Source organism: Bubalus bubalis, chromosome 21, assembly GCF_019923935.1.
Source record: "Bubalus bubalis isolate 160015118507 breed Murrah chromosome 21, NDDB_SH_1, whole genome shotgun sequence".
In the NCBI taxonomy this organism is placed as follows: Eukaryota; Metazoa; Chordata; class Mammalia; order Artiodactyla; family Bovidae; genus Bubalus; species Bubalus bubalis.
In genome coordinates this window covers 44,901,431-44,916,943 of record NC_059177.1, presented here as the reverse complement: position 1 = coordinate 44,916,943, position 15,513 = coordinate 44,901,431, and the positions used below count along the sequence as shown (strand labels likewise).

General features: G+C 37.6%; 1 protein-coding gene across 6 annotated transcripts in view; it reads right to left on the bottom strand.

The window, feature by feature from the left end:
* Window positions 1–15,513, bottom strand: part of ERC2 (ELKS/RAB6-interacting/CAST family member 2) — a 1,001,125-nt gene that overhangs the window by 499,953 nt on the left and 485,659 nt on the right. For all 6 annotated transcript variants that reach the window (XM_044934212.2, XM_025272988.3, XM_025272991.3 and 3 more), the window contains one exon: window positions 783–976. In XM_044934212.2, coding sequence (XP_044790147.1) covers window positions 783–976 — 194 coding nt within the window. The remainder of the gene's footprint in view (window positions 1–782; window positions 977–15,513) is intronic.

Genomic DNA, 15,513 nt, shown 5'->3' with positions numbered 1-15,513 from the left:
AAAGACAAATTCTGCCTTACTGCTGAACCAATGAGCAATCCTCAGAAGTAATGGAGTTAAATAAGATTATTCAGAAATTCTTTCCTTACATGAAATATAGGAAAAAGCATTGATAAAAAGCTTAATTTTAGAGTCTGTACTATACATAAATACAATAGATTTATCCGAAAATCTAATTACTCTGGAACCCTGATATAATCCTCTTTGTTTTTAGACATAATATGCTATCAACTCAGCCTGCCTTAGACCTTATTTAAACATATTTATTTACCAAATGGCATAAGGTCCTCTTAAAAGATAAGTTCCAAGATGAATTTGCTGTGGTGTGCTAAAAGATATCCAAAGGATATGAGCTCCTTTTCATTTCCCCTGTCTTGAAAGAACTCCCAACTATATTCTACCATATTCTATGCTTAAAACAAACCTAAATGACAAATGCTTGTTTTTGATAAGAAAAAACTGAGGTTTCAGGTAGTCACAGCTTCAGTCTCTTACACACTTTGCTGACCCAAAGGCTAGATTATGGATATCACTCAAGAAAGCTGATAATTATTTTTGCAAACACTGAAGAAGTATATAAGCCCTCAAAAGATAACCCAACCAACTTCTGAGTATCTCACAGAAACACAACATTATCCCTACAAGCTATGTTCCTTATAAGTAATCTGTTTCTTCCTTGAAATATGAATGTACATTCCAAATTTACCACACCCTGAGATGGACAACTAAGCAGCTAATGTTCACTCACTGTTGACAATTTACAACATGACTGCAAAGTTTACCTCTCAAGTTCTGCAATTTTCTTGTCCTTGTCATTCTTTTCATTCTCCACCTCCTTGAGGATCTCCAGCAACCGGTCAACTTCTGCTTGGGCCTTGCCACACTCATCACGGTAGTAAGATGCCTCTTTGTCAAGCTGTTTCATTCGGTCTGCAAATTCTGGGTTCATCCTGGAGTCATCTTCAATATTATGAGCCTTCAACATTATATTTTTAAAGAATGTAGTTAAGATAACAATTTAGAACAGTAGACAATACAGTCACCAATGGCCCAGAAATTAACTTTGGAAAAAAAAAATTATCAAGAATTATGGGTATACTGTCAGTTAAAAGGCAAAATAGAAAAATCATAAATTTCAGCTATTTTTTAAAATCTTGATTTTTTAAGGTGGGTTTCTTTTACTGTTGTTATTTTGTTTCATTAAATGATGCTACTTTTTGCTTTTTTTTCCCTTACAAGAAATGGGGGCTCGGTGGAGGTAGAGACAGTAATATGCTTATTTCTGGTGTTTTGGCAAGGAACTAAGACAGTTCAACTCCTCACAGTCAAGCAAGTGATTCATACCAACAGCTTCCTTTTCCAATACAGAGAAATTGAGATAAAGCAATATTAAATTATTTCTCCAAGAATCATCAAGGGCATGTGTAAAGCCAGGTAACATATAAGAGACTGGATGACTGATCATTGAACATTTCATTCCACTGAGAAATTTCAGCAGAAGATGCAGAATGAAAGAAAGGCTTGAAAATGCAGAAGGCCTTTCCAGCTAACAGTCATACCCATACATTCTTGTTCTTTTGATTAAATTAACCTGAACCGGGAGGAGGATGAGCTCGTTCATGAACAAGCACACAGACAAGAATCCGCAAACACATGCATGAGAGGGGCAATGGTGGAGGGCAGCTGTACACACGAGAACAGACACAGGCAACAACACGGTAACAATACTGCAGAATAATTTGCAGCCAAAGTATTTGTGGCTTTGTGTGTGTGTGACAGTGTGTTATGGCTTTTTTCTTTTTTTCCCAAAATAAACTTTTGGCTGAAATATTCCCAGACAGATGAAAATAACACTGCACTGCAATGTTTTGCCTACCCCTTGTTTCCCATTATTCCTAATTGACTTCTTCAAAGAGCAGGCAGGGAAAAAACAAGTAGTTTAACAACAGTGCACATTCAACACAGAAAGTTCAGAGAGGTCATATTTGTATATATCTCCAAAATCCATGTGTGAAATAATAAAATATTAACAATTTATTAGGACTTAAATTGCCCTGCTGTCTTCCAGGTAAAACAGATGTCCATTGGATTTTTATACACTTTAAAAAAAAATTTCAGGGAAAAAACAAGGCAAGCAAGCTACAACTACTGTAGGGTCAAATGAATCATGCATGGTTAGAAAAATTAAGACTAATAGTACTGTTAGAAGGTTGACAGTCTTTGCAATGATTTAGTAGAAAAAAATTCAAAAATTAGTATAAAGAAAAATAAGTTTCTTATTTATGAAAAAAATAATTATTTTAAGGATATTTTTGCATGTAACATATTATTTAAGCATGAGGATAGATGGGGAATAATTTGCTTTCATGTTCTTTAGTCTAAGATTTACTTATTCACAAACTCAACTATGCAAAAGGACTTGGAAAAAATATATCAATTCAACAGAGTATCACGCAGCTTTTTATCCACATTTCTCAGAAAACATTATTTTTTAATTATTTAGTATGTACATGGAGTTTCATTATAATAGAATAGAATAGAACTAGTGAGTTTTTTCATTATAATTAAAATAATTTGAAAGAGAATCCTGAGCTAACATGCCTTTAGGAGTTTATTCATCTAATAACTTTATTTTCAATTAAGATGAATATCAAAATCTGTTCATCTCTTATCAAAACTGTAGATACTCATTTTTAAAACAAAATACTTCTATTTGTGGTACTACTAATCAACTCATTACTCTTGTAACAGAAAAGCATTTAAAATGCACAGTTTTTACATTATAAGAGAAAGGAAACAATCATTTTATGTTAATTCTCTTCTCCTTTAGACTCTGATACCATTACTCTATGGCAGCTAAAAACCGCTTCATGGCAGTTGTCTCACACTACTCAACCAGTGACATTCAAAAAAGAATGAACCAAGTAACGACCAGCTATGAGCACTCAAATGAATAAATGTTTTAATAGCTTATTTCTGATGAGTAAAAATTCCTTTCACAACTCAGATTTGAAGATTCACAAAAAAACTAGCAGTTAGTTGCTGTGGTTTATTTTGGTTGTTTTTATTCCTAAGATAATTATTATCATGAGTTTTAATAGAGGGGTACAGGATTTCTAGTTGTAAGACCTAGATTCTAAATCTGGCTTTGTGTCTTATGACTATGGACAAATAAATAAGCCTTTCTAAGGACAGTGAAAACTAGAAAATGACAAACATGGGGAAGGTATTGCTCATTTGGGGTTTTACTGTGATTATTATTTCATAATATGTATCCCATCAGTGGGGCTTGCTGTACAGCTAAATTGTTGTTTGTTTTCCATAGACAAGGTACTACATGCACCTTAGAGAAGCCTCCCTACTAAGTTTTCAGAAAAAGCAGTGTGCTCGTGATAGGCATGTGAGCACATTCCTTAATTTAGCTGCTTGAAAAGAAGATGATAAACCCAAGCAAGTTTTCAGCATGGGGTGAAATTAGACAGATTGCTAGTCTTTAAACCTAGCAAGTGAGTGTGGTTAAGGGACTTGTGGAACATTTCAAGATAAAGATGACCCAGGAAAAAACAATCCTGAATCTCCACTTGTTGATGTCATGTGATGCCACATCTAGGTCATGTTATTAAAACAAAGGCCACAGCCAAGTTTACAGCTGGCCTGCCGTCTGTTAGGAATTAGTAGGTGCTAATGATTCTTTCTTTTAAAAGGAACAGACAACCTGAAGAACACTTTTGAATTAAATATATCTATTTATCTCCATATCAATATCTACTGATTTCTGGGCAAAAGAGATTATGTCAAAGCACATTTGACATGGGTGCCGAAATTCTTGACAAGGTTATTAAACAAAGCTGTAGATAGATGTGATTTTTAAAATATTTAAGTCAATAAAAAGCTGTAAGAAAGAGTCATATAGAGATGAAGGGTGACAGCTGATTTCGGGTATTCACTAGGGTCCTTGTGACGACCCAAGAGAAGACAGATTCACATGACTAGAGACTGGCAAGTCCTGATCCATCCTAAGCAGTAGAGGCAGAAGTCTTTCATAGAATTTAACCAGCTGTACTCAGCACGAATCACAGCTTTGCAGAGGATGGGCTGAAACTGTTAACTAGTATAGCATGAGTGTCTTATACTGTGATATATATACAGGGCGGGGGGGGATTACAAAAAACATGAGGAAATTGAGTTTATAAAGTCAATGCTTGTCCAAAATTATAAGGCCAGAGCCTCCTCTTTAAAAAGAGAGAAGGAAGCATTTTCTTTGCATTTAGGCAGTACTCCTGCCTTTTCAAATTAAAACATGGGTTTTTAAATCTGGACAGGAAGCTTCTGATGGGGGTCAAAAGTAGGTAAGATATTTGGGCCTAATGTACTTTAGGCACTGCAAAAACATAATACATTTCAATAAATCATTACCTGGACAAATTCCTACTGTGGCATTCTGACCCATTCAAGGTTTAGAATGAAAATAAACAGTAAGTACTTCTTCTTATGAATCTGTTGGTTTTAAATTAGTTCCCCCAAAAGGTCAGGAAGCAATTGTCAATTCCTTTCATCTAAGACACAGCTTCATTCACTAGTCAGGAATCTAGCTCTTAAAAAATGCAGATTGCTGTGGATTTTCTTTTAATGGTTTCAGAACATATTATCATAAATACAATTAAGCACATTATCACTTTCAAAGACATACAACTGTCATTAAAACCAAAGGAATACTGGTGAGCGTTTTTTGTCCTAATTAGAGATTTACCTTTTTCCAATTAAACAGGTCAGTTTAAAAAGCAAATCCAGGTATCTGGTTCTGCTTCAAAATATCTCTGGTAACTTTTAGGGCAACTTTCAAGCATTTTATAGAAACAGAAAATTGAGAAAAGAACATTTCAAAAATGTCTGTATTACAAATTAGGTAAGTAAAATTTGAGGGTCCCCCAATTATGTTTCTTCCATCTCCATATGTAAGGAAATTTGTCACAAATGGGAACAATCAAAACAAAGTTTGGAGCCTCACAGATGTGGGCAAGCTTGGGATTTTGATATGAACTGGTTTTAAAAGTCTGAATCAAGCACAGAAGAGAAATTTGGTCATGACTCAGGAGGAGTATATAACAATACCTAGCAGTTATTTTAATGAAAGAATTTAGAACTATTTCAGGAAATAAGGCAAAATTTCAGATAAATACTATATCCAAATCAAAATTAAAAGCAAACATGCCTAAAACGATACCAGGATTGATAGTACCAATATGACAAAACACAAGTTTATTAACACTACTCTTGTGAAAGTTAGCCACTGATTATTTTCAATAAAATGTTAGTTCATCATTCCAAGTGCCTAGAAAGGAAAGTATTAACTTTAGTCCAGAAGCCTGCTGTGAAACTAGGCGGGGGATAGTCAATGGTAATGTTAAATAACTTTCTCTCTTTGAGATGGGCCTTAACAATTTAAATAAAAAATCATTTTTCTCCAACAAATGATTAGTCATGACTATGAAGTATAAGCAGAACACTAACTAACGAATCTGAGGACTCTTCTTTCATGCTGCTTATTGTTTTAGCAATAATCTGTTAAATTTATGCACTGTTACTCTATTACAGATCTTTAGGGGTTTAGTGTCTATTAACAACACTTTTGGAGAAGGCAATGGCACCCCACTCCAGTACTGTTGCCCGGAAAATCCCATGGATGGAGGAGCCTGGTAGGCTGCAGTCCATGGGGTCGCACAGAGTCGGATACAACTGAAGCGACTTGGCAGCAGCAGCAATAACATGTTCATATCTTAACAGAAGAACAAGGTATATAAACTACTCTAAACGTTATATTTTATTTCAGTCTTCTAAAGGAAGTTCCAATTGTCACATAATTTTCAGTTACGAACAAAATATTACTTTTTAGAAGAGAGTTTTATGGTGATTATAGAAATCTAAAATATTGTAAAATTTAAATTTTATTTTAAATCTAATTAATTAATACCAAATATAATAGCTGAGTAAAAAAATATACCTGGAAACTAATAATGATGTATCTTTGTGCTTAGGAAATTATGTGCTTAGGAAACTTAGTGCGAAAGGAAATTATTCTTGCACAATTCCAGCTAACTACATCTAGAACATTCAAATTTTGTATATTATAACAACTGTTTCAAAAAGAAAATTCTTATCATAGATGAAACAATTAGTTATTTATAATAAACATAAATAAAAGTTCAAAATAATTTTCTTAAGTTACCCTTGTACAAAATAAAAAGAACCAATTTATGCTTAATACTTTTTAAGACCTTTCACACAAATATATAATTATTAATATAATACCTTTTAACTAAGGAATTTCTTAAAATTAACATAGAAAAATAAGTAATTATCTGGATGGTCTGATATAAAACTCTAATTTCAAATCTTAAGTGTTATTTTGAAAATAATTTGAGTTCTCTCAGTACTGAAAACCTAGATTAAATGTGAGGCATCTGTGTTTGTGTGTATATGTGTGTTAGTACATGCTACATGCATGCTCCAAATTCTCTCTTAAATAGCTGTAACTTTACATTGTGTCAGAGAAGCTAGGGTATGTGTGAATCAAATAGTTTTCAGCTACTGGCTTTAAAAAAAATCATCCAAGTCTGTGAATACCTTTGACAACAATCACATGCGATGCCTCTTCTTCATCTGATGACATCTACCAACCCTAAAATGGACTGGTGCAACATTTTGCACTTTAACTATGGACATACTGTGACTTTTAATTTTGATTATGAATGTTGTGTTTTTGCTGTTTGCTCCCTGCATCTGTAATTGTATAACTGGATTTGTTTCCAGCCGCATGAAAGCTTTTAAGTTACAAATGGTTGCTCAAACTCCTGCTACTGCTGTAGCTTCCTCCAGCTACTATTTGGGGTCCCTGGATCAGATATCCTCAATATGAGGATTAGGAGAATATGCTGCCTCACCAAATTAGGGACAACGCCCCTTGTCAGCTCGGAAGTAGTTATGGAACGAGAACGACACCCCTTTTCCCTAGGCAACATAATTCTCCTAAAAGAAAAGGGGAGAATGAGAGAGTCAGTTCCTAGGCAAGTTGATAGGGAGTCCAGAGGTCCCCAAGGAGAGAGGGCTCTGGAATTCTCAAGGAGGAAGAAAGGACAAGCTTTTTTTCTTTCTCCACATTCCTTAGGATTATTTAACAATAATGTATCTTGTCTAAGGACAGTCTTTGGATTCAACCTTTTGTTATCTTAAAATGTTAATTATGGGAGTAGACTTGGTCTTTACAAGGATGTATCTTGCCTGAGGACAGTGTTACCTTAAAATGTAAATTATGGGAGTAGGTCTGATGAGGTCTTTACAACCTCAAGACATTCTTTGGATTATATAACCTCATTGTTAACACTAGCAAGCGGGTACTCTTTTTGCCCCCTTCTGATGCCTATGTCAGAAGCTTTCTCTATCTCCTTAATACTTAAATAAAACTTTATTACACACACAAAAAATAAAAAAATAAAAAAAATCATAAGAAGAAGCCACTGTTCCTACACAAGGACTGTGAAAGCATTTGTAATGTAGGCTATCACGTCTCTGAGATTACATAGTCTTACAATGACATAAAAATGATGAAGAACTCACTGAATATTAACAAAAAAATTTTTCCCTTGTATGGGAAAAATGGTCTTTTTCCTGTGAACCCTTATGTAAAATATGAGCCCTGGTAAAGAAGAATTCTCACTGTTTGATACTCCCTAGGGTTGCAAAGAAATAGAGGAAAACAACAGAATGGGAAAGACTAGAGATCTCTTCAAGAAAATTAGAGATACCAAGGGAACATTTCATGCAAAGATGGGCTCAATAAAGGACAGAAATGGTATAAACCTAACAGAAGCAGAAGATATTAAGAACAGGTGGCAAGAATACACAGAAGAACTGTACAAAAAAGATCTTCACGATCAAGATAATCATGATGGTGTGATCACTCACCTAGAGCCAGACATCCTGGAATGTGAAGTCAAGTGGGCCTTAGAAAGCATCACTATGAACAAAGCTAGTGGAGGTGATGGAATTCCAGTTGAGCTATTCCAAACCCTGAAAGATGAGGCTGTGAGCTGCACTCAGTATGCCAGCAAATCTGGAAAACTCAGCAGTGGCCACAGGACTGGAAAAGGTCAGTTTTCATTCTAATCCCAAAGAAAGGCAATGCCAAAGAATGCTCAAACTACTGCACAATTGTACTCATCTCACACGCTAGTAAAGTAATGCTCAAAATTCTCCAAGCCAGGCTTCAGCAATATGTGAACTGTGAACTTCCAGTTGTTCAAGCTGGTTTTAGAAAAGGTGGAGGAACCAGAGATCAAATTGCCAACATCCGCTGGATCATCAAAAAAGTAAGAGAGTTCCAGAAAAACATCTATTTCTGCTTTATTTCCTATGCCAAAGCCTTTGACTATGTGGATCACAATAAACTGTGGAAAATTCTGAAAGAGATGGGAATACCAGACCACCTGACCTGCCTCTTGAGAAACCTATGTACAGGTCAAGAAGCAACAGTTAGAACTGGACATGGAACAACAGACTGGTTCCAAATAGGAAAAGGAGTACATCAGGCTGTATAATGTCACCCTGATTATTTAACTTCTATGCAGAGTACATCATGAGAAACACTGGGCTGGAAGAAGCACAAGCTGGAATCAAGATTGCCAGGAGAAATATCAATAACCTCAGATATGCAGATGACACCACCCTTATGGCAGAAGGTGAAGAGGAACTAAAAAGCCTTTGATGAAAGTGAAAGAGGAGAGTGAAAAAGGTGGCTTAAAGCTCAACATTCAGAAAACGAAGATCATGGCCTCTGGTCCCATCACTTCATGGCTAATAGATGGGGAAACAGTGGAAACAGTGTCAGACTTTGTTTTGGGGGGCTCCAAAATCACTGCAGATGGTGATTGCAGCCATGAAATTAAAAGACACTTACTCCTTGGATGGAAAGCTATGACCAACATAGATAGCATATTGAAAAGCAGAGACATTGCTTTGCCAACAAAGGTCCATCTAGTCAAGGCTATGGTTGTTCCAGTGGCCATGTATGGATGTGAGAGTTGGACTGTGAAGAAAGCTGAGCACCGAAGAATTGATGCTTTTGTACTGTGGTGTTGGAGAAGACTCTTGAGAGTCCCTTGGACTGCAAGGAGATCCAACCAGTCCATTCTAAAGGAGATTATCCCTGGATGTTCATTGGAAGGACTGATGCTGAAGCTGAAACTCCAATACTTTGGCCACCTTTGTGAAGAGTTGACTCATTGGAAAAGACTCTGATGCTGGGAGGGATTGAGGGAAGGAGGAGAAGGGGATGACAGAGGATGAGATGGCTGGATGGCATCACCGACTCGATGGACATGAGTTTGAGTAATCTCCGGGAGTTTGTGATAGACAGGGAGGCCTGGCATACTGCGAGTCATGGGGTCGCAAAGAGTCAGACACGACTGAGCGACTAAACTGAACTGAACTGAGGGTTAGGGGTAGTGGTCGAGAGGAGCAACCCCACGTCCGAGGTCAGGGGCAGCGGCCCTGAGGAGCTACCCCACGTCTAAGGTCAGGGGCGGCTGTCGAGAGAAGAAATGCCAAGTCCAAGGAGCAGCAGCTGCATGGGCACAGGAGGGCCAAGAGGAGCTACTCCACGTTCAAGGTCAGGAGGGGTGACTTGTCCAAGGTAAGGAGCAGTGGCTGCACTTTGCTGGAACAGCCATGAAGAGATACCTCATGTCCAAGGTAAGAGAAACCCAAGTAAAATGGTAAGTGTTACAAGAGGGCATCAGAGGGCAGACACACTGAAACCATAATCACAGAAAACTAGCCAATCTGGTCACACGGACCACAGTCTTGTCTAACTCAATGAAATTAAGCCATGCTGTGTGGGGCCACCCAAGACAAACGAGTCATGGTGGAGAGGTCTGACAGAATGTGGTCCACTGGAGAAGGCAATGGCAAACCACTACAGTATTCTTGCCTTGAGAACCCCATGAACAGTATGAAAAGGCAAAATGATAGGATACTGAAAGAGGAACTCCGCAGGTGGATAAGTGTCCAATATGCTACTGGAGATCAGTGGAGAAATAATTCCAGAAAAAACGAAGGGATGGAGCCAAAGCAAAAACAATACCCAGTTGTGGATGTGACTGGTGATAGAAGCAAGGTCCAATGTTGTAAAGAGCAATATTGCATAGGAACCTGGAATGTTAGGTCCATGAATCAAGGCAAATGGGAAGTGGTCAAACAAGAGATGGCAAGAGTGAACATCGACATTCTAGGAATCAGCGAACTAAAATGGACTGGAATGGGTGAATGTAACTCAGATTACCATATTATCTACTACTGTGGGCAGGAATCCCTTAGATGAAATGGAGTGGCCATCATGGTCAACAAGAGTCCAAAATGCAATACTTGGATGCAATCTCAAAAACGATAGAATGATCTCTGTTCGTTTCCAAGGCAAACCATTCAATATCACAGTAATCCAAGTCTATGCCCCAACCAGTAACGCTGAAGAAGCTGAAGTTGAATGGTTCTATGCAGACCTAGAAGACCTTTGAGAACTAACACAAAAAAAGATGTCCTTTTCAATACAGGGGACCGGAATGCAAAAGTAGGAAGTCAAGAAACACCTGGAGTACCAGGCAAATTTGGCCTTGGAGTATGGAATGAAGCAGGGCAAAGGCTAATAGAGTTTTGCCAAGGGAACGCACTGGTCATAGCAAACACCCTCTTTCAACAATACAAGAGAAGACTCTACACATGGATATCACCAGATGGTCAACACCGACCGAAAGCAGACTGATTACATTCTTTGCAGCCAAAGATGGAGAAACTCTATACAGTCAGCAAAAACAAGATGGGGAGCTGACTGTGGCTCAGATCATGAACTCCTTATTGCCAAATTCAGACTGAAATGGAAGAAAGTAGGGAAAACCACAAGACCATTCACCTAAATGGTGATATGACCTAAATCAAATGCCTTATGATTACACAGTGGAAGTGAGAAATAGATTTAAGGGACTAGATCTGATAGACAGAGTGCCTGATGAACTATGGACGGAGGTTCATGACATTGTACGGGAGACAGGGATCAAGACCATCCCCATGGAAAAGAAATGCAAAAAAGCAAAATGGCAGTCTGGGGAGGCCTTACAAATAGCTGTGAAAAGAAGAGAAGCGAAAAGCAAAGGAGAAAAGGGAAGATATAAGCATCTGAATGCAGAGTTCAAAGAATAGCAAGGAGAGAAAAGAAAGCCTTCCTCAGCGATCAATGAAAAGAAATAGAGGAAAATAGCAGAATGGGAAAGACTAGAGATCTCTGCAAGAAAATTAGAGATACCAAGGGAACATTTCATGCAAAGATGGGCTCAATAAAGGACAGAAATGGTATAGACCTAACAGAAGCAGAAGATATTAAGAACAGGTGGCAAGAATACACAGAAGAACTGTACAAAAAAGATCTTCACGACCAAGATAATCATGATGGTGTGATCACTCACCTAGAGCCAGACATCCTGGAATGTGAAGTCAAGTGGGCCTTAGAAAGCATCACTATGAACAAAGCTAGTGGAGGTGATGGAATTCCAGTTGAGCTATTCCAAATCCTAAAAGATGATGCTGTGAAAGTGCTGCACTCAATATGCCAGCAAATTTGGAAAACTCAGCAGTGGCCACAGGATTGGAAAAGGTCCATTTTCATTCCAATCCCAAAGAAAGGCAATGCCAAAGAATGCTCAAACTACTGCATGATTGTACTCATCTCACACACTAGTAAAGTAATGCTCAAAATTCTCCAAGCCAGGCTTCAGCAGTATGTGAACTGTGAACTTCCAGTTGTTCAAGCTGGTTTTAGAAAAGGCAGAGGAACCAGAGATCAAATTTCCAACATCCTCAAAACCACTATGAGGTACCAATTCACGCCAGTCAGAATGGCTGTGATCCAAAAGTCTACAAGCAATAAAAGCTGGAGAGGGTGTGGAGAAAAGGGAACCCTCTTACACTGTTGGTGGGAATGCAAACTAGTACAACCACTATGGAGAACAGTGTGGAGATTCCTTAAAAAATTGGAAATAGAACTGCCTTATGATCCAGCAATCCCACTGCTGGGCATACACACTGAGGAAACCAGAAGGGAAAGAGACACGTGTACCCCAATGTTCATCGCAGCACTGTTTATAATAGCCAGGACATGGAAGCAACCTAGATGCCCATCAGCAGATGAATGGATAAGAAAGCTGTGGTACATATACACAATGGAGTATTACTCAGCCATTAAAAAGAATACATTTGAATCAATTCTAATGAGGTGGATGAAACTGGAGCCTATTATACAGAGTGAAGCAAGCCAGAAAGAAAAACACCAATACAGTATACTAATGCATATATATGGAATTTAGAAAGATGGTAACAATAACCCTGTGTACGAGACAGCAAAAGAGACACTGATGTATAGAACAGTCTTATGGACTCTGCGGGAGAGGGAGAGGGTGGGGAGATTTGGGAGAAAGGCATTGAAACATGTATAATATCATGTATGAAACGAGTCGCCAGTCCAGGTTCGATGCACAATACTGGATGCTTGGGGCTGGTGCACTGGGATGACCCAGGGGGAGGGTGTGGGGAGGGGGGAGGGAGAGGGGTTCAGGATGGGGGGCACGGATGTACCTGTGGCGGATTCGTTTCGATGTTTGGCGGAGCTAATACAATATTGTAAAGTTTAAAAATAAAATAAAATTAAAAAAAAAAAATTCCAACATCCACTGGATCATCAAAAAAGCAAGAGAGTTCCAGAAAAACATCTATTTCTGCTTTACTGACTATGCCAAAGCCTTTGACTGTGTGAATCACAATAAACTGTGGAAAATTCTGAAAGAGATGGGAATACCAGACCACCTGATCTGCCTCTTGAGAAACCTATATGCAGGTCAAGAAGCAACAGTTAGAACTGGACATGGAACAACAGACTGGTTCCAAATAGGAAAAGGAGTACATCAGGCTGTATAATGTCACCCTGATTATTTAACGTATATGCAGAGTACATCATGAGAAACACTGGGCTGGAAGTAGCAAAAGCTGGAATCAAGATTGCCGGGAGAAATATCAATAACCTCAGAATACAGATGACACCACCCTTATGGCAGAAGGTGAAGAGGAACTAAAGAGCCTCCTGATGAAAGTGAAAGAGGAGAGTGAAAAAGTTGGCTTAAAGCTCAACATTCAGAAAATCGAAGATCATGGCCTCTGGTCCCATCACTTCATGGCAAATAGATGGGGAAACAGTGGAAACAGTGTCAGACTTTATTTTTTTGGGCTCCAAAATCACTGCAGATGGTGATTGCAGCTATGAAATTAAAAGACACTTACTCCTTGGAAGGAAAGTTATGACCAACATAGATAGCATATTGAAAAGCAGAGACATTACTTTGCCAACAAAGGTCCATCTAGTCAAGGCTATGGTTTTTCCAGTGGTCATGTATGGATGTGAGAGTTGGACTGTGAAGAAAGCTGAGCACCGAAGAATTGGTGCTTTTGAACTGTGGTGTTGAAGTAGACTCTTGAGAGTCCCTTGGACTGCAAGGAGATCCAACCAGTCCATTCTAAAGGAGATTATCCCTGGGTGTTTTTTGGAAGGAATGATGCTAAAGCTGAAACTCCAGTACTTTGGCCACCTCATGTGAAGAGTTGACTCATTAGAAAAGACTCTGATGCTGGGAGGGATTGTGGGCAGGAGGAAAAGGGGACGACAGAGGATGAGATGGCTGGATGGCATCACCGACTCGATGGACATGAGTTTGAGTGAACTCCAGGTGTTGGTGATGGACATCGAGGCCTGGCGTGCTGTGAGTCATGAGGTTGCCAAGAGTCGGACACGACTGAGTGACTGAACTGAACCAAACTCAAAGATGAATTTGCAAAAGAGATGGGATTTCAAAGGATATGATCACGCAGCGGATACTCATATGTGTAGAAACATTAGAGGGGTCTCAAATGTGTCTTGGCCGCTAGCACGGTTACCCCCAGTACCTCCAAATCAGACATTTGCCCTGCAACAATGTGGATATAAATGAAGCACTAAATTTAGGACTCGGCAGGTCTAAATATTTATTAAAAATTCATAAGAGGCTTCTGGATATGATCCCTGAGCACAATAACCATTAGGGCTACAGCAAAGAAGGTTTGCAGACTGCTGAGAAAAATGATACTACTTGTCTCAAATTAAGTACTAAAGGAAGCAAAGAACTCAACTGCAGAGAAATGGCACAGTGTTTTTAATGACAAGACAAAACTCATTCAAGAGTAGAGACTGGTAGTTAAGCTGCAGAAAGGTTATTATTATAAGAAGTAATAGGGATACATAGGCAACGTTTAGACTCCTAGGAAATGACATTAGACTATCACTTAACAAAATGGAGTGACAAAAGTTAAAAGTTTCTAAAAGTAGAAAATTTATTTCTACTCTAAGAAACAAATGCTCCCAGGAAGACATCAAAGCTTAATTCTTATTTTTTCTGCTTTAGTTTACACCGGTGGAGATAGGACTGACTATAAAATAATCTTGTTTAACAAAAACAAGTTATAGTTCACCAAATTGTGTAGGGTGGCCATGTTTAAAATAAATAAGAATAAAATAAATTTCTTAGGTACCAACAACTGGTTAGAAAACAAAAGGAGAAACACACAACTCATAACAGTAATTTAAAAATTATATACATAGAAATGCCTTAGGCTATCCATAAAAAGAAATATCACAGGCATGTAATAGGAAAATGAAAAAACTTAACTATAAAAGATAAGTGAAATAGATAAAAGCTGTATCAAGTTCATAAATTGGAATAAAAAATATCAGAACAATATCATTCTAAAATTATTTTGGATGTTGAATACAAATCAAGTTAAAATGAACAATTGTGCTATTAAATTAGCAAGATGATCCTACAGTTTACCTGGAATGATGGAAAATTAAAGGTTAAGAACATTAAAAAAAAAGTGAATAAAAAGCAGAAAGTAGTAGGATAGAATTTGTTTCACTAGATGTTTAAAAATATTATAAATCCATGATAAATAAAATTCTGATCCCACAAGCAATGGAACCTCACCACTCAACATGAAGCAAAACAATCTAAAGATAGATGCAGTTAAATGGATATAAAAAGTAACATTTAAAAAACCTAATATAGGTGAATATTAATGAAATTCAAGGATGACTTGTAAGCACAAGGCAATGAGGAAATCCTAAAGGGAAATACAGGTCAAGAACATATAGTTCTCTATAGAAAAAAATTAAAGTAAATAAAATCTTGCCATAAATCTGAGAAAACCTCCATATAAAGCAGAAAATAACTCATACAAGCCAATGAGCAAAACAAAAAACTCAAAAACAAGTGCTTAAATCACTTCAAATTATTTACAGAAGAAAACTACAAACAGCTAATAAATGAATTAAAAACTTCAACCACATTAGTAATTAATGATAGCAAAGTTAAAGTGAGAAAAATATTCCAC